Genomic DNA, 18,929 nt, shown 5'->3' on the forward strand with positions numbered 1-18,929 from the left:
CGAAGCCTGTGCTCCGCGGCGGGAGAGGCCGCAGCGGTGAGAGGCCCGCGTACCACAAAGAAAAAAAAAATACAGGAGGGAGGAATACACACAAAGTAAAATCTCAGTAAATGAGCTGCTGCCCCTGAAATGCTAGAGTAAAAGAAAGAGTGTCTAGAGTTCCTGGGTAATAGGAGATTAGGCAGAAAACTTTTTGTTTACTTGTTTATTTTAATTATATCATTAGAATATTCTGAAATGCCAGATTCTATTTTGGTGCTCTGATAACCTAAATATGTGGATCAAACAGGCATCATGATTCTGAAAGTTGTGATAGAGGTAAAAAGGAGTGGCGCTATCTGCAGAATAGCTGGGAGTTGTCATTTTCCTGTTGCTTAGTGTACATTATTTACCTATTTTCTGCATTTATTTTATTTTTTGTAATTATACTCTTTATTATCTGAACACTGTTAGGAATCCTGCTGAACTAAACATTTTAACTAAGACTGAGTCATCAAAGAAGAAGGCATGCTAGCCAATGAAAAAATTCCCTTAGGAATCACCTTTCCTCCAGCTCTGAGTCTGTCATGAATTGCCCCTTGCCATAGTATATAAAACAAATTAATATCTTGGTTAATGAAAGGGAATCATACTGGCCTGGTCAATTTGAAGGTGAAGCATTATATGAAGTTCTTTGTGTGTGTTTTTCCCCAAATATTTTAAAATTGAGATTCTGGGTTGCTCCATTTCTTTTTTTTTTTTTTAAGCCACTTTATTGAGATACGGTTGACATACAAAAAGCTGTACATATTTAATGCAAACCACTTGATGAGTTTGGATATAAGTATACACTTATGAAACCATCACCACAATCTATGCCATAAATATATCTATCACCTCCAAAAGTTTCCTCTGCCTTCTTTATTATTATCATCATCATCATCATCATTATTATTATTAATAAGAATGGGTGGCTACATTTCTGACCTCACTTTATGACCATGTGTACTGATAAAAGCAGAGATTATTCACATTACAAAAGAAAATTACTAATTTCACCAAGCAGTGATCTAAGGATTAAGACAATACATTACAATATTCAATTTGTAAATTTTGCCTTTTATCTCCTTCACCTACTTAAGTGATGTGAAGTATTGCACACTTACCATGAAAAAGAAAAAAATATGCTAACATATTATTCAGGGCATTACTTTTGTGTGCAACTTAAGGTTAAACAGCTGAATGCCAAATGGATAGATTGAACATTTAAGTATAAATGTCTATTTAAGTTTCTCTCTGTACACATTTGAAGATTTTATCAAAATTTTAATGGAAGTTCAATTGTGCTTTAAAAACAGTAACCCAATAAACCCAAACATCACTACCTTAGCCCTGTGTTGAAGCATAATCATTGAAGGAAAAAAGGGAAATTCATCATTCCATCTTATTTTACTCCTAATTTTTTCTTTAGATATATTAAACCTTTATCTAGATCATTGTGTGTGCTTCCTCCTCCCTGTTCTCCTCTATGGAGTTGAATTAAGACAGAGTTATTGAATTATGGAATTAAGACAGCATTAGACAAAACCAGAAGTGGTATTTGGAGAGCTCTCAAGAATCACAACATTAATTTGTACACACAACAGATGAGGTTTGACCATAACAAAATCCCAATACAACCTTGCGAGTTTTGTGTTTTTTCCACTGATAGATGATGTTTCTTTACACTTGATTCTAAACATTTATTTCTCAAATTTACATAGATGTCATCTTAAAAGCATCAACATCACTTTAGAAATGATTCACTAAATATTTCTAATTCCCTGCTGTATCCTCTTGCCTGGGAACACTCCATGAAGCTCCTTTGAGAGCTGTGGGGTGGGAGAATGAGACCACTTATTTTTGTTCTCATGGGTGAAACTTCCTTTTATTTTCAACTGAACAGAGCTGTCATCACTGGAGAGTGAAATCCCCCTGTTAATATTTCAGAAACCATGTCAGTTTCTGTGTGTAAAATATGCATGTTTGCCTTCTGTGAAATAAAACACTCAGCAAAAACAGGTCAATAAAACCTCAAAGATCTTTTTAATGAGGGTGCTTTGATATTCAGTGTTTAAAAAAAGTTACTATGAATTCAACCTTTTTTAAGACTGCAGAATTAAGATTAGCTTTATGATAAAACTAAAAAAATACTTTTGATATTTTGGTTTGGGGCTATGATGAGTAGTTAACATCAGAGGGAAGCTTTTTATATTTTTATTTTTGAGTGTTTTCTTCATTTTCAACAAAATTTATGACCATTCAAAAGAAATAAACTTTGTGAATATTTTTGTTAGTCTCCTATTTTAATCCATGCCTTAATGAAATGTTACTTAAAAGAAAATATTCTTATACAAGGCTTATTAATTAACTCATCCTATTTAAAGAGCTTGACTCTGACTGCTAAGAAAATTTGTTTTCATATGAGTGAAATTTCCATCCAAATTTAAATCTATCTTTAAATAACTTTAAAACAGAATAAAAAATGGGGCAAAAACCATATTGCAAGAATCTATAAACTATCTGTTGTATGCCTTAAGAAGGGGGAGTTTCTAAACTTTATCCCTCCAACTCTAGTAAAATAGGCTCCAGATGTCTTTTCTTTGAAAATTATAGTCTAGTAAATAGTTTGAGTAAATTTTCTAGTTCAGGGCTTAGTTTGGGGGCTCAATTACTTCATCTAGACCAATCTCAAAAGCTATATCCTGTGCCAGAAAAATGAAAAGTCCATTGCTAAGATCTCATCATAAAGTTATTAACCATAAGACCATTTCCCTAGCACTTTGCATTTTTGAAATGAGACCAAAAAATGATAATACGATATTGCCCTTGCAGTATTCCCCCTACTTTCACATCACTGGGGTATACAGATGCAAAGATTTGGTTTTAGTGGATTCAACCTTCTTGCTATCTTTAGTTGACCCTTATTCAGTTTGAAAGCAACAGTTGCCCCTTCCCCCGCAAAGCTTTGAAATCTTGTAATTGGACAAGAATAGAAAACACTATAAATTTTTGAAAACCTTATAAACAAAATCAAAATATAGAGTGGTACAGAGTTAATCATGGAAACCAGAATGAAGCAGCCTTTTGGAGAGCAGAAAAAAGACCTACTGGTGACTAAGCTGGCTTCAGGTGCAGGCCCCCAACCCAAGGGGAATTTCATGATTTAGAGACTGTTGACACCTCCAGACAGACAGGAAGCCAATGAATCATATTTAAGTGCGTATTTCAGGATTGGCTGACTGTACCTTAGGCAGCTTGAAGTATTCAAAAGCCAATATAAGCAGAAATTTGGGGCTTAGTGTTGATTTTCTATGTTCAGTGGCATAGCTAATTTTCAGCATTGCCAGATAAAGAAAAATCTCCAGGGCAAAGTTTTCCATGTATGACTTTGTTACCAACTTCATTCAAATTTTGTTTTGTATTCAACATGGAGTGGAGCTTGTTGTTACTTTAATAACATATTTCTTATTATTTCACTTTGTTAAAAAAAAAAAGAAAAAGAAACAATTGTGCAACCCAACCAGCCTGCTCCTGAAAGGTGACATGAATCCACCTACAATTACAAATGAAATCATATTTTCCAATTGACCCAATTTATACTTTCAAATATGATGTTTTCATTTATGATTGACTTTTAATTGGCTGTGAATTCTAGCATGTTAAATTCCTCTAGCTTCACGGCCCAGTTTATGTTATTATCTTGAGAACATTAAGTGTAGCAAAATGTTATACCTTGTTGGAACTAAGAATTCACATAAGTCTAGAGGGATTAAAAAGGGTTGCCTGTTGAAGTTCATCCAGCGAGTTAGCAGCAAAAATGAATTTATAACTTGTTCTGCTATGCTCCAGCACCGACATATTCCTGCCATCCTACAATTCTAGGAAAATTAATTTAAAGAAAGCCTATGGTGAGTTTTTTTGTAAAGGATACCAACAATAGTAATAATATAATAATAGTAATAACACTACATCTTAATTTTGAGGCTGTTACATAATTTCATTGGGTGGTATAAAAAGTTAAAATTTTGGGCTTCCCTGGTGGCGCAGTGGTTGAGAGTCCGCCTGCCGATGCAGGGAACACGGGTTCGGGCCCCGGTCCGGGAAGATCCCACATGCCGCAGAGCGGCTAGGCCCGTGAGCCATGGCCGCTGAGCCTGCGCGTCTGGAGCCAAAAAAGGTAAAACTTTGGCAAAAGGACCTCAATGCTGCAGTTTCCTGGTTGTGCAAGCCTTGATACATCAGTTATCAACAGCCCTCTCAGAGGTGGTGCCATGTGTCAGACACTGTACTGGGAGTGTAATGGATACTGTCTTAATTCCTTCTAACTGTATTAAAACACAGGAATTAGAATTTCCATTTTACAGTGAACTAAAACTGAGGCTCAGAAATAATGTACGTCAAGATGCCCCAAAGTTCCAGACACATGGAAGACATTCAGTAACAGTTGCTCTTTTAACTTTCTTCTTCCTCCCCCCCCTCCCTCCCTCCCTCCCTCCTTCCCTCCCTCTCTCTCTCTCTCTCTCTCTCTCTCCTGCTACATCAGACCTCTAGGACAGGCCACTTTCATCTGTGTTTTCCTGAGAGAAAACAGACTCTTAAAGGTTAAGTGATTTGCTAAATTTAAAGAGTAGTTTAATGGCATAGTTAGCTCAAGTTTGCCTCAGGGAAGAATGATACCCAAATCTTCAAGTGAATATTACTGGTACTTGTCAACAGTAATGAGATGCTGGGTTGAGTTAAGTGTAATTAATGAGTACTAGAAAGTTAAAAATGTATTTTAGTTTTGAATAGGGTTTAAAGTTTTCTAGACGAACATTTTTGGGGGGTAAAACACTTATTTACATTTAATGTCAATATGTTTTATTAAAGTAATATGCATTTAAAGATCCAAAACAATGAAATCTAATTCATCTTTGGAGCCTGAACTCATTGTTATATGAGAATATGGAAATTTTTTGCATTCAAAAGAAGTAGCTATTAAGTATCTATTGCGTGCCAGGATCTACACTGGCTGCTATGGATGCTGTGAATCAGACAGTCTCTACTGTTATAGAATCTGCGGTCTATTGCATGTTTCTACAAATGTCCTGTTAACTGGCTAATCTGTAGAAAAGGTTTGAAATGTGATAAATAGTGCCTAAAGTCTTTTAGCTAATGATTTATGTAACTAAAAATTACCTCGGTTCACTAGAGGCAGTTAGCAAAACAGCAATTATTATTTGAGTTGTGCCAGCTTAAACTGTTTTGTACTGAATTCTGATATAAGTTTTCCAGCTCTCAAAGGCCACCTGATGTGTGTGATGATGTCAGTTAAAATAGCAAGCCCTTAGAACAGGATGACGATAACCTAAGCTTTTACATTTAATGATGTTTTAATATACTATTCACTCACTCTAAGGTATTAGACATATTGCCAACATACTTATTCTCTCTATATAGGTTATTTACTTTGTAGGTAATCCACAGCCTATTTTTTAAAAATTTCCAAGTGACTTTTTCCTCTTCTTTCTAACATGTGATCACCTGATTAAAATGTCAGAGAAAACCTGAAGTAAGAAAACCTAGATTTGCATCTTTTTCCATTCCTAGCTCGCTCTATATTTCCTCTGGATCTGTTTTATTTATTCTGTAAAAATGAAAGGGTATAACTACATGAACCCAAAGATCCTTCCCAATTCTCAAATTCTGGAATTATCTTTGGCCTCCTTCACCTAGGTACAATTGATATGCATCTAGGAAGCCAAACCAAATTTAAACTTAGCCTAAGAAAAATATGGGAGATTAGAATGCTGTTAACAGGAGCTTCCCTGGTGGCGCAGTAGTTGAGAGTCCGTCTGCCGATGCAGGGGACACGGGTTCGTGCCCCGGTCCGAGAGGATCCCACATGCCGCGGAGCGGCTGGGCCCGTGAGCCATGGCCGCTGAGCCTGCGCTTCCGGAGCCTGTGCTCGCAACGGGAGAGGCCACAACAGTGACAGGCCCGCGTTCCGCAAAAAAAAAAAAAAAAAGAATGCTGTTAACAACTACATCTCTGTCTTTGAACTGCTGTGGCATTTATAATTTACAACACATAATTTTTAACATGTTGTTATTCTAAATTATTTTTGTTTCTTTATTCATTTTCTTTCTCAGTAATACTGTACATGCTTTCATTATGTTGTTCTTAAAAGCATAACCAATGTCCTGTATTACCCATTCTACCTTGTTCTGGGTCCATAAAGATATACAAGTAAGAGTAAATTTCTTCTCTGTTAATTCATTTAAGGACATTTATTTGGGGAAATTGCTGTTTTCAACTTGACTCTGACTCTCTGATTTTATTTCCATTTTTAACAAGCTTATAGTCAAAATAGGAGTTCAATTATAGCACTAATATCATTAAAGCTAGTAAATCTGAAAGCTGAAGACTAAATTAATATGGTAATTCATGTTATTGACTCATTAATATATGGAGTATTTTAATTTATTTTTAGTATGTTATGCATCTATTCATTTATATGTTCATATATAGATATAAACATATCTGCGTATGTATATGTAAATATAAATATATATGTATGTATGTATGGGGGTGTGTGTGTTTTTCCCTGCTTAAAAGGGTGCCAGTTTAAGAACATACTATTTCAATGCCAGAGAAAAGTTAATGTTGTTTTGAAAAGTTAGCAATTTTGTCCTATGGTATCATTGAATGCAACATACGGCTAAGTGTATCATTATTACAACTTATGCATGTGTATTGATCTGGTGTCTTTTAAAAAGGTATGGTGTGGAGCCTCCTGGGTTGATAAAATTGGAAAAAGAAATTGAACAAGAAGAAACACTCTCTGCCCCTTCTCCTTCACCTTCTCCTTCATCAAAGTCTTCTGGAAAAAAGAGTACGGGAAACTTACTGGATGATGCAGTAAGTAAAATTGGTCAAGTTTCTTATCAACACTTGATCTTTTTTGAACTTCAAAACTCATTCTGTACAATCTTCTATCAGTCTAACCTTTACCTATTCCAATGTTATTGAAATTTATTTTAAAATCCTATGAGGAAGTTTATAATCCTGCAATTCATTTTGAGATTCAAAACTGAGGCACTTATTTAAAATAGTCACTTAATTCTGCTGAGTAGTATCTAAAATTTTAGGATAATAAGTCAACCTCCTGAAAATTGTCTTTGAAAACACTTAAGCCTTGATACTATTGGTTCCTGTTTCCTTATTCACTAATAAGAAGCCTGAGGCATGGGACTTGAGGATTTTTAAAGAAGGAAAAGCAAAATACCATGGAGAAGATAAAGAAAGCCCTTTACCGACTGCCTGCTATGGGCCAGGTTCTGCCAGTATTCTTCAAGTGCTCTTGTTATCTTTAGGGCAGGTTTCTTATTGAGGAACCTGAGACTTGAAGTTGAATTACCTACTGAGAGGAAGAGAGAAGCTTAGATTCCAACCCAATTTTGTCTGACTCTCTGAGGTCACCATCCCTCAGAGTTCTTGAGTCACCATCTTTGGCAGATTAGGAAATATTTTCATTATACCCTCATAATTACAGAAAACAGATTCTGGGTGTAACAGTAAACAGGATGAAATAAAATTCTCTGGCTATTTCGGTTGTCTCTTAAGTAGCGTGTCATGTGTGTGCATTTACTTCCCAGCGCATTATGTTTTGAGCGTGAATGTCAAAAACCTATGGGTTTTATAAAAAATGGAAACCTCGGGGATGTCAGACTGAAGTATGTCTCACATACACAAGGAGAGTTCTTAGAAACTAGCACCAACCATAATGCCAGTTATAAGGAATAGGCAGGATTGAAAAGGACAGCTAGTCTGTAGCTGAGAGTTTCCTTCCCAAGGGTCTGAGCTGAAAAGAGCAGGGGAAATGGCTGATTGGTGCTGTAGGATGCAGAAAGAAAGATTCCCCCATCTTTTCTTTCTTCCATGTGACACTATAACCTATATTGCAGATTTAAATGAGCAGAAATATAACAATTTGTCCGACCGAGTGAGAGTTCCCATTTCTGCTAAGGGTAGCACACATAAACTTAGCCCATCAACGTATCTTATCCAATACCAGTTGAATTTAGTCTTCCTTTGTTCAATCCACTCAGAAATGAAAGGATAGGCAGGCCATTTTAATATAATACACCTAAAAGGACTTTAAAATCACAGGAATGTTTTTAAGGATCAGTCACATGTCTTGAATCCGGCTGTTTCATTTTCATTTTGTAAGGTAATTGAATAACATTGTACTAGTAGTAGATAATGGCACATTATTTATATATTGATGAGAACAATTTTTTCTTCTCTCTCAATTATACTTTTTTGGTTAGACTTACTTTAGAGTAAGATCTTCCTTTTAGTCTTTCTCTCATAAAAGTGTTTTTCTGGGGTTACTATGCTTGATCTTAGCCCTTTTCCTCTCAGCTGTTACCTCCATTCACTTCCTTTAATGCATTAGAGTGAGAGGTCTGACCCTCAACCTCCTAATGAATGAATTACTGAATCAAATGAATTTTTTAGTCCTCAAATTATGAGACCACTTTCTGGTGTTTGACACTGTTGACCACCCTGTTCTTGAAATTCTTCTCCATGAACTTTATTGCTACAAGATTGATCAACCTAAACGCAACTCAGAATTGATTAAAATTGTATAGGGGCTCTATAATATCCAGGGTAAAGCCCAGACTCAGGTATGTGTCACATGAGCCCTCCATGTTCTGGCCCATTTTGTCTTTCCCAGACTTTCTGCCCTATGGATTCATTCTTGCATTCTGATGTATCTATTGTAAACCTATACTCTAATCCCAAACTCCCAAGGATTTCTTTTTTTTTTTTTTTTTTTTTTTTTTTTTGCACGTTATGCGGGCCTTTTACTGTTGTGGCCTCTCCCATTGCGGAGCACAGGCTCCGGACGCGCACGGGCTCAGCAGCCATGGCTCACGGACCCAGCCGCTCCGCGGCATGTGGGATCTTCCTGAACCGGGGCACGAACCCGTGTGCCCTGCATCGGCAGGCCGACTCTCAACCACTGCGCCACCAGGGAAGCCCCAAGGATTTCTTATACCCTGTGTTTTTCCTCACTTGGCTTCCTCACACTGCTCATCTTTGAAATCTACTTTTAGACACCTTTTCATCTTCTAAAATTCAGGTTGTGTGGCCTTCTATAGAAAGCTTTTCTTGGCATCTCTCATCCCAGGTAAAATTGACAAATTTGTCCTTGGTACCTCAAGTACTTTTATATATTTAATGAAGTGTTTACCTTATTGGGCATAAATACCTATTCTTCTCTAGGTATGGTCCTTGTCCTCAAAGACAAGGACCATATTTTATTCAGCTATATCTAGTACCATGCTTATTGGATAAATTATTAATGTGGGTAATCAAAGTCTAAAAAAGACTCTCCCTTTTTCTATTTATCTGGAATGGCCATGTGCTCTGGAAATATGTGCACTTCTCAGCTCTGCTGTAGCTTTGCAGAGCGAGGAGATGTTGCCCCTTGAAACCATTACCATGAGCCTGGGAAAAGTAGTTAGAACGGTTCCCTTTCTTCACCAGCTTGTCTCACATGTGGCCATCCCTCATCCTTGAGAAGGGGAGAAGAGGGACAGGAGGGAGAAGGTGGTGAAACAACTATGAAAGGGATTTTGGAAAAGTTTTACCTATACTCCAGTTCAGAAGAGGTAGATGAGATAGGGACTCTCTTCAAAATGGCAAGACTGTCACTCTGTGGTTGTTCTTCCCTACTCCAAGTTCTGTTCTCTTAGCTGGAAACAATGAAGGGGGTTTCAGAGAAGCTTTAAAGTTTGTCAGGGTTTGGGAACATAACCATCTGTATAGTGAAGGGGTTTTCATTGAATGTAGGAAATGTTCTAAGCAGGTATTTCTATACTGTTGCCAGCTAGAATACTGTGTTCACAGTCTTCAAACTAGCATTTCTCATGCTAGTTTGAATGTTTACTCAAACACTCACACCACCAGATGACCCGTGGAAAAAGAATTCCATGGTTAGGTTAGTTTGAGAAATACAGCTTACTATAAGTCCCTACCTAGAATTTGGCAATGCATTCTGGCATATCAAAGGCACTAGTGAGTTCCATAATAAGATCTTGTTTAACCTGGAGTTTCCCATGCTTATTTGGCTACAGAAGCCTCTTACAGTCTTCTTCGTTCTACATTGGGGAAATTGCATTGAAATATTTGCATTCTGTTTAAGTGATAGTTTTTCACTGAGTGTTTTATTTCAGGGACAGTGGAACAGAGAGAAAAAACATATGAACCTCACTAATGGCTTAAATCAGAGCTTCATATGTCAGATATAAAAAAGAAATAGTTCCTATGGCAACTGCTTCACTGCATATGAGGCATATATAGCCATTGGGGAGTTGAAATTCATATACTCCAACATGTTCTTTAGAATAGGGATATAAAATATTGCTTGCAAAGTCCCTGTGTTTAGTTAATACTATTGGCTATTTCTACTCTGGCAAAGTTATTATTTACATCAAAAAAAAAGAGAAAAAAAAGAAGGAGAATAAAGAAGGGGAGTAAAAAAAAATGGAGAAAAGAGTAAAGAAAAAAGAAAAAGAAAGAGACACAGACCTGTGCTAAGATGTCATATTCCAGTGAACAGTTTCAACAATAACTGCCAGTTTTGAAACTTTCACTGTGTCCTCACATTTCTTTGTTTGCTACTTAAGAGAATTGTGGAAAATTGAAAAACAAAATAGGTGACCTTTTATGTGGATAATACATCCCAACGTCTTTAATCAAGCCAGACATCGTAAGAGAAACACAGAAGAGTCCATTCGGATTAATTTATTCCCCCGATGTCCTGATAGAGTGATTCAGCTGTGATAAAATGATGGGGTCAGGTTTAGTGCCCTCGTGTTGAGCCTGTTCCCACACAATGAGTTGAATACAGTTCTAAGAAGCCATTCTTACTTTCTTCCTCTTCTCCATCAACTTCCTCAGTCTGGGGATGAGAGATAGTATAATTCTGAGTAATCAGGCTCCTCTTGAAATCCCATTTCAACAGAAAGCTGGCTGGGTTCCTGGACAAAACCAGAACACCTGCCAGACTGACTTACCCCAAGGTAATGTAAGAAGCAAGATGTCATCAGTCACTGTTTACTTAACTCCCCACAGCCTGGCCTTGTCTCTTCCATTTCTGCTTCCAGCTCTCACACAGCCACACAAAAGCCCTTGATCTTAAAAAGCAAGTATATTTTCAAAGCTTAGGAAGGCATTAGAGAAGGACAGGCCACTTGAGAAAGTGTTTCTTGTATTTTATTTCATTTGGTACCAATAGTTTCTGTATTTTGTCTAAAAACACTTCAAGATGGAAAAAGTTTCCATCCATACTTGTGATTGTCATTTCTTAGCAGAGGAACCACTTGAACACCAATTTACTGTCTGCTCAGTTACTACATCGTGGTAAAGCTGTGCCAGGCATGACTCTCCTAAAGTCTGGGCCATGTGCTTTTATGATGCTGACTGTTGGATTTTTTTTCAGGGTGACCAAAGTCCTTCTCCCTCCCTCCCTCCCTCCTTTCCTTCTTTTCTCATGGAATTATTGTGGTGCTAAGGAAAATTGTACTGCTTCTAGCAATGGTATGCAATAAACACAATTTATATATATGTATATTTATGTATATATATATACACACACACATTTATATTTTTTAGCATTTATTTTTTTTAACATCTTTATTGGAGTATAATTACTTTACAATGGTATGTTAGTTTCTGCTGTATAACAAAGTGAATCAGCTATACATATACATATATCCCCATATCTCCTCACATTTATATTTTTAAAACATGTCTATAAATACATATTGAAGGAGATACACATAAAGGAACACTTACGACACTTAAGACAGCACACATTCATTGGTCCTGTGACCTCACCCCCACCCCAGAATGTGGGTCTGCATTATAGAAGGGAATCCCTAGGGGTAGGATTCTATTAATACTGGGGGAGTGGGTGGATATATCTATGGCCCAAGTATCATATGGTATGAAAAATTCAGAACTCAAAGACATAGGCCTAATCACTTCACATAACGATGTTAGACAGTTCCCTCACTTTTTCAATGAAAGCCATCTCTAAAATTCTTTGAATCCAGTCTTAATCTGTCACACTAATTTCCTCCTGTGTCCTTTTTAGGTCCCTGTGCTTATTTATCCATTTATTATTTATTTATTTATCCAAACTTATCTTAATACAAGTTTTGCTTCAGGATTCCCCCACTCTTTCTAGCTTTCCCCTCTAGTGTCTTATGCTTCCATACTTTCTGGAACCTTGCTTATTCTAGGGAAACCAAGATGCTTAAGTCCTATACTCCAACAGGCAAGTGAGTTCCTGCGTGACTCTTCCCACAGTTTTTTCTTAGTGGAAGACTGATTAAAGTCAGACATTGAATTATTTGATGAAATGATTGAATTGCTTTGATGACAAAACTCTAGGAATCATATCTTTGTGGAAGCAAGAATTTGGGTGAGGGGTGTCCAAGCCAATCCCTTCAGAATTTAAATTTGTTCTGTCTAGCTTCTCAAATGTAGGCTGTACATTATTTAGATCTGTCTTCTATGGAAACTTTGACTCAAAACACAACATATTATTCTTTTGTGTTGGTTGGTTAGTTGAAGAGAGGACAGTTATGAGACACAGCATGGCAGGGTCCCAACCAAGGAAAACATAAATAAATAAACCTTATTGCTAAAATCATGGACTATACATTGTCTTTAATAGTCACAACTATTTATAAGCATTATGCACTTATTTAGTGTATGTGTTTTGTAAAGAGTACAGAGATAGCTAAAATAGGGAAAATCTGATATTCAGACATGGATTCTATAAAATACATATAAATTGTAAGATACTGCTACAGAAATAGGTTTTGGCAGGTGGGAATTACTGAGGAGTGAATTGCTGGATTAGTCTGGATGAATTAGAGGTGACTCCTTAAAGAAAGTCTCAGGATTCAAAATAAGGTTAAATAGTCTCATTTTTAAATAATAATAATTTTTAAATTCTCATTTATTTTGAAAATGAGTAAAATTAATATTAAAGTTATGACGAGGAAACCTATAGACTATGTCTATAGGTTTCCTCCATAATAGACTATGTTAACATGCCTTGTATTCTAGTTCTCAATATATTTATCTTGACAATCCAATGTACATGATATTTTTAATCCTCTAAACATGAGAACCCAGTTCGTCATCCCTACACTGCCAGTTGATTTGCTTGTGATTATCCTCCAGAATCATTACCATTGTCATCATCCAGCTTATGCCTTAGTGCAGCTATTTACCTTCACAAAGTGCCTTCAGGGCCTGACCTTCATATAGTTAAGATTTAATGTGATATGTCTGTGCTCACATCGTGTCCATAGTCTGATACAGAACAAATTTAAAAGCATAAATGGTTCAGGGACCTTTGAACCCGTGGAACAAATTAATCTAAAGGCAACCTGATTAAGGAGAATGAACTTGCCTGCTCTTCTATTTCAGGTGAAACGGATTTCTGAAGATCCTCCTTGCAAATGCCCGAGCAAGTTCTGTGTGGAGCGGCTCTCGCAAGGAAGATACCGAGTGGGAGAAAAGATCCTCTTCATCAGGGTAAAGTTTTACTTTTCACTTAACAGCTTGTCCTTTCAGAGCATATACAGGACTTAAGTTGCAGGTTACAGGGAAAATATGACCAGTAACTCAGCAGGAACTTCCCTTATGGTGCTTACAATTGGATTTGAAGATATGAGGTATGAAAATTTTTTATTATCATACATAATTATCACTGAGGGCTAAATAAATAGAACTTTATCTTTTTTTATGTATACACAAACGTATACCCCAAACAGATCATAGAAATCAAATAGAATGAGGAAAAGAAGAGAAAACAAATTCCTTTTTTGTCTATGCATTTGGTTTCAAAGGAAGAAAATCCACCTCAGTGGGTAATAAAAACAGTATTCTGCCCTGGTTTTCCATATCTCAAGTTTGGGAAATGATTAACCTATAGGTCCTGATAACTTTCAAATTATTTGAACATGACCTTTCAAAAAGTTTGGGTTGTAAACCAGAGTGAGGAGAGTCAAAACTCATTACAACGGCATGGTTAAATGATGACTGCCATTTTTTTTTTACTGGTTTTCTGGGTTAGAATAAAGAAACGTGGGCCTATGCCAATGAATGATTTGGTGGCCTCTATCCATTTTACAATCATCCTAATTAAAAATCTGACTAGATGTCATGAACAATTTTTTTTTGTTTGTTTGTTTTGCGGTACGCGGGCCTCTCACTGCTGTGGCCTCTCCCGCTGCGGAGCGCAGGCTCCGGACGCGCAGGCCCAGCGGCCACGGCCCACGGGCCCAGCCGCTCCGCGGCACGCGGGATCCTCCCGGACCGGGGCACGAGCCCGCGTGCCCTGCATCGGCAGGCGGACTCCCAACCACTGCGCCACCAGGGAAGCCCATGAACAATTCTTGACTGTAATTATTGGCTCAATAAAGTAACATTTCAGGCTGTGATCTGTTTTGTTAATAATCAAGAGAATTTAATCTCTCAAAATACATTTGTTGCTTTTCCTGAGAGCAAGAATACTTCTTTTCAAAAATAAGAAAGTGAAAAATAAAGCACTGATATACTCCTAGAAATCTGCAATTAATAAGTATAAGAGTCCTTCTATCTTATTTTTAGTCATTTCCTGAAGAATAGAGGTTATGATTCTGAGAAGCTATATTGTCTTGCCATTTGAATAAGTTAAAATATTTTCCTTTTTATTTTATTTTGTAGAGCTGAATAATTTGAATGTGTACATCTAATACAATCAGTGAACATTCTTAACATACTCAAATCAGTGATGACCCAGTAGAAATTTTTTCCAGTGTAAAGTTTTCTTTTTAATGACCACTTTTGACTGAAAGTTATTTGTACGACAATTTTTTAAGGCTCTACAAGATGTAATTTAAAGAAAAGTTTAATTATAATTAGCCTTCAAAAATAATGTCAATCATTTTATATTTTAATCTAACATTAGGTCAGTGTTTATTGATCTAAAAAAATGTTCAGGTAATAATTGCTATTTTGCTTTGGAAAGGCAATGAAAGGTATATAATGATATGTTATTATTAGGGGCTTGAGAACCAGTTTAGGAGAATGGCCTCCCTGGAGTAGACAATTGGCCCAGTCATCACTTATTGTTCTTTGTTACAAGGATAACATACATGTTTATTTTAGCCAACCAGCCTTCTGTTGCTTTAACACATTAATAAATGGTGATTTAGTAGTACTTCCACAAATGTGTTTAAATTTTACTAAGTTGGCCTTTCTCAACTGAAGCTCAGGTTTCTTGAGACTATTAAGCCCTGGAGCTTAGAATGAAAACATAGGGTTTTATTTATTTAAACAATTATTCTTTTTTATAATGGAAGTGTTGACAAAACACAGGATTAATAAATTAGATGTTTTTCCCTCTAATGTAACCTAATATCTTTAGGCAAAAATATATATTACATACATTTATTTGTATCTGGTCTTCCACATTTAGTCAACTGTCAAAGAATTTGATGTCTATATTTGTGAATAACATAAGTGTATCATATTTAACATTTAAAATATTGTTTGATGTTCCATTTTTCTTTTCAGTAAATAGTTTCCTTTTGGTGAAATCTATGCATGTATTGTTTATAAAGGAATTGAGACTCACTTTACTGAAGAAAATTGCATCAAATTCCTTAGTGATAGCATTTGAATTTAATATCAGTTACCACAGTCAAACATAATGTGCAGTTTCATGCTTCTATAGTTCCAGGAGAGCCTGCAGTAAGAGAACTGACTGTGATGTGGTTATTCACTGATTGGCCCAGCAAGTTATAGCATCATGTTGCTGTAATAGATGTTTTTAAATAGTGTTTTAGTGAATTTTAGTCATTCAGTTTTTCTCATTTTGCTCCATCCACATATAATTTGTACTTTTTTTTTTTTTTTTTTTGGTGGAAACTTCCCTATTTGGTGGAGAGACCATACCTTTATTTTACATTTGTGTAACCAAAGGGCCCATTCTGTCATTTCCCCCAACAAAGGGCTAAAGATCTCAGAGGAGCATGACCTTGCCTGTGGAATAACAGCACTTTCTTTTATTGTTCTCCTTTGGTTCTTGTTTTAAACCCTCCTACCTTCTTGTAATCTCATCAGTTTCGAGTGAAGCAACCATTCTAATTACCTCTTCTCCAAAGCCACAGCCTTAGTTCAGGCCCCATCAGCTTTTCTTTTTTATTTTATTTATTTTATTTTTTTATGTACTTAGTGCCACTGAACTGTACAGTTACATATGGTTAAACTAGTATGTTTTATATTATGTGACTTTTACCACAATAAAAAAATTGTTTTTTAAATTTGTACAGTTTTTTACAGATTTCACTTTAAAATTGACCCTTTTTTTAAAGCTTAATTTTTTAAAAAGAAAGTATCTATTACTGCCTAAATTGCAAAAGAAACTATTTGTCAAAAAAGGAAAATATCCATTAATATATTTTCATTTCAATTCTTATCTTTTGGCTTCTCAGGGGTTCATTTCTACCCTGATGGAGTAAAGGGATTCTACCAAAACTTTTCTTGTATCTGGTTATCCCTAGAGTCTTTTTACCTCTCATTCCCTGGAGTTGAGGAATTGAAATTTCACAGGCAGGCCATATGCACCTTTCAACACACATTTTTCCCTATTTTTTTCTCTGCACTGAATGGATGAACTAGAAATGTCTCATTGATATGTGCACACTTTGGCCAGTACTTTTGGATTTGTGGCAGGGGCTATATTTAATTGATTGTCATTCTGTGCTAACACATTATAAGGAACTGGCAGTTATTAGTCAAAACAACTCAGAGGTATTGATTTTCAAATGATAGTTAGATGGTTGTTGCTGCTAATATCTTAACTTTAAGTTTCTTTGAACACCCGAATTAAGTAGAGAGTGCCTTTGGTCAAATTCTCAGACACACTAGGAAAATGATCGCCTCATGGTATCTGCGTTGCTGTTCTGGGTTTCTTAAATTTGCATTTTTAACATTGGCATATTTTAAACTTTGTCCTCTTTGCTAAGGCTTCCAAATATAGTCATATTTATGACATAGTACATAGTAAGTGGATACATTTATGCATATTATTTCATAAAATGAAATATATATGGTATCTTAGCATCTGTCTCCTAGTTTTCTGTCCATCCTGAGAGCAGCCATGTCTTCCTGTGGTCATAATGAACCTATCCATGCAAAAAGACAATTTAGGGTCCTTTCAAGCTATTAAGAATGTTGACTTACTTTTAGTTAAAAAGAGCACACTAGTTTGCATTTTATCAAGGTTTATATATATATATATAAATGGGATTCTACAGTATACACTCTATTTTCTGGCTTTTTTCACTCAGCATAATTATTTTAAGATTCATCAATGCTGTTGCCTGTGTTAATAACTTACTGTTATTGCTAAGTAGCATTCCATTATATGGATACACTAAAATTTGTCCATTCATTCACTTATATCAATAAGACATTTGGGTTGTTTCCAGTTAGAGATTATTACAAATAGAGCTGCTATGAACATTTATGTATAAATCTTTGTATGGACATATGCTTTAATTTCTGTTGGGTAAATACCTAGGAATGCAAAGCCTGATTTGTATGGCAGGTTTATTTTTAACATTATAATAAATTGCTTACTGTTTAAAAAAAAATAAAATAAAGAGAGCACAATCACCAAAAAACCCTGACATAGAAAACACTGTCCCTTAGAAAGTCATAAATACATGATTCTATTAATAAATCTCTATCTAACACAATTACTCCTGATTTACTCTTCTTAACGTGAGCCAGAGTTAACAGTTTTATGTCTAACCAAATTCCAAAGTTTGTTGACAACACCCAATGACTTGACTTATGTATGGTTTTATGGTTATCATATATATGAACACATTTTCTCATTATGCATTCAAATCAACACAATAACAACACAAAAGAATGAAAAAATTAAGAATGTGTGCAGATTACAGAGAAAGAGTCCAGAAGACATTTCTGCAGATGATATCTTTGCTAAGCATATGTTTTATCTGTGGGTTTCTAGAAACCAATGTATGAATAGATACTTTGCATACATGGCTATCTAATGTTACTTATGTAGATGCATCTATATTCTCATGTAGACATGTTTGTTTATATGCACAGGTCTCCATTTAAAGGTGAAGGAGTAATCTCAATATAAAGAGTATATTTTATATATTATATATAATATAAAGAATCCTTTAGTACAAGGGGAAACCTCCAAGATTTCTGACAGTGGCTTTTAGGCAAATAAGCTAATAATCCCCTGCTAAAGTGGGAATTTTCTTGTTTCTAGTTTATCAAACACAATTTCTCATAGCCAGATTTTTGCCCTGCACCTTCCAATGAACAACACTGCTTTTGAACTATCTGGTGGACAAAGCTAAATGCAGCTAATTTCTAACTGTGTGGTACAGATACAGATTTACTCTCTTCCAAGGTTTAAATATAACAGCTATTTTTCACTGACTTTTGAGTGATGATAAAACCTCCTTGCTGATGTCTGTAGTAACAGAGATTTAGATATTACTATTTAGCCATGCTGTGTATCTTTGAAATGTAAATAGATGAATTTCAGCCTAATGTTATGATTTTGAGGAGGAGAGAAGAATTTTCCTTTGTTCTTTTGTTCATTCTGTTAGTTGGTATCTACCCGGGCTTCAAGTATTGAGAAGTCACTTGACAATATAAAGCTGAATAAGCTTGTAGGAAGGTTTTCAGAAATATGTGTTAGATGCCATGAAAATGTCTATACTATTTGATTTGTCAACCCCAATGCAACGATGATAATATTCCATGTAAATAATCTAACAGTAATTTTTAAAAGT

At 35.7% G+C, this 18,929-nt stretch overlaps 1 protein-coding gene across 6 annotated transcripts in view; it reads left to right on the forward strand.

Moving 5' to 3' along the window:
• Nucleotides 1–18,929, forward strand: part of GAS2 (growth arrest specific 2) — a 165,850-nt gene that overhangs the window by 99,419 nt on the left and 47,502 nt on the right. For all 6 annotated transcript variants that reach the window (XM_024119128.3, XM_024119129.3, XM_028501464.2 and 3 more), the window contains 2 exons: nucleotides 6,780–6,921; nucleotides 13,522–13,629. In XM_024119128.3, coding sequence (XP_023974896.1) covers nucleotides 6,780–6,921; nucleotides 13,522–13,629 — 250 coding nt within the window. The remainder of the gene's footprint in view (nucleotides 1–6,779; nucleotides 6,922–13,521; nucleotides 13,630–18,929) is intronic.

The sequence above is a fragment of the Physeter macrocephalus genome, chromosome 16 (genome assembly GCF_002837175.3).
Source record: "Physeter macrocephalus isolate SW-GA chromosome 16, ASM283717v5, whole genome shotgun sequence".
In the NCBI taxonomy this organism is placed as follows: Eukaryota; Metazoa; Chordata; class Mammalia; order Artiodactyla; family Physeteridae; genus Physeter; species Physeter macrocephalus.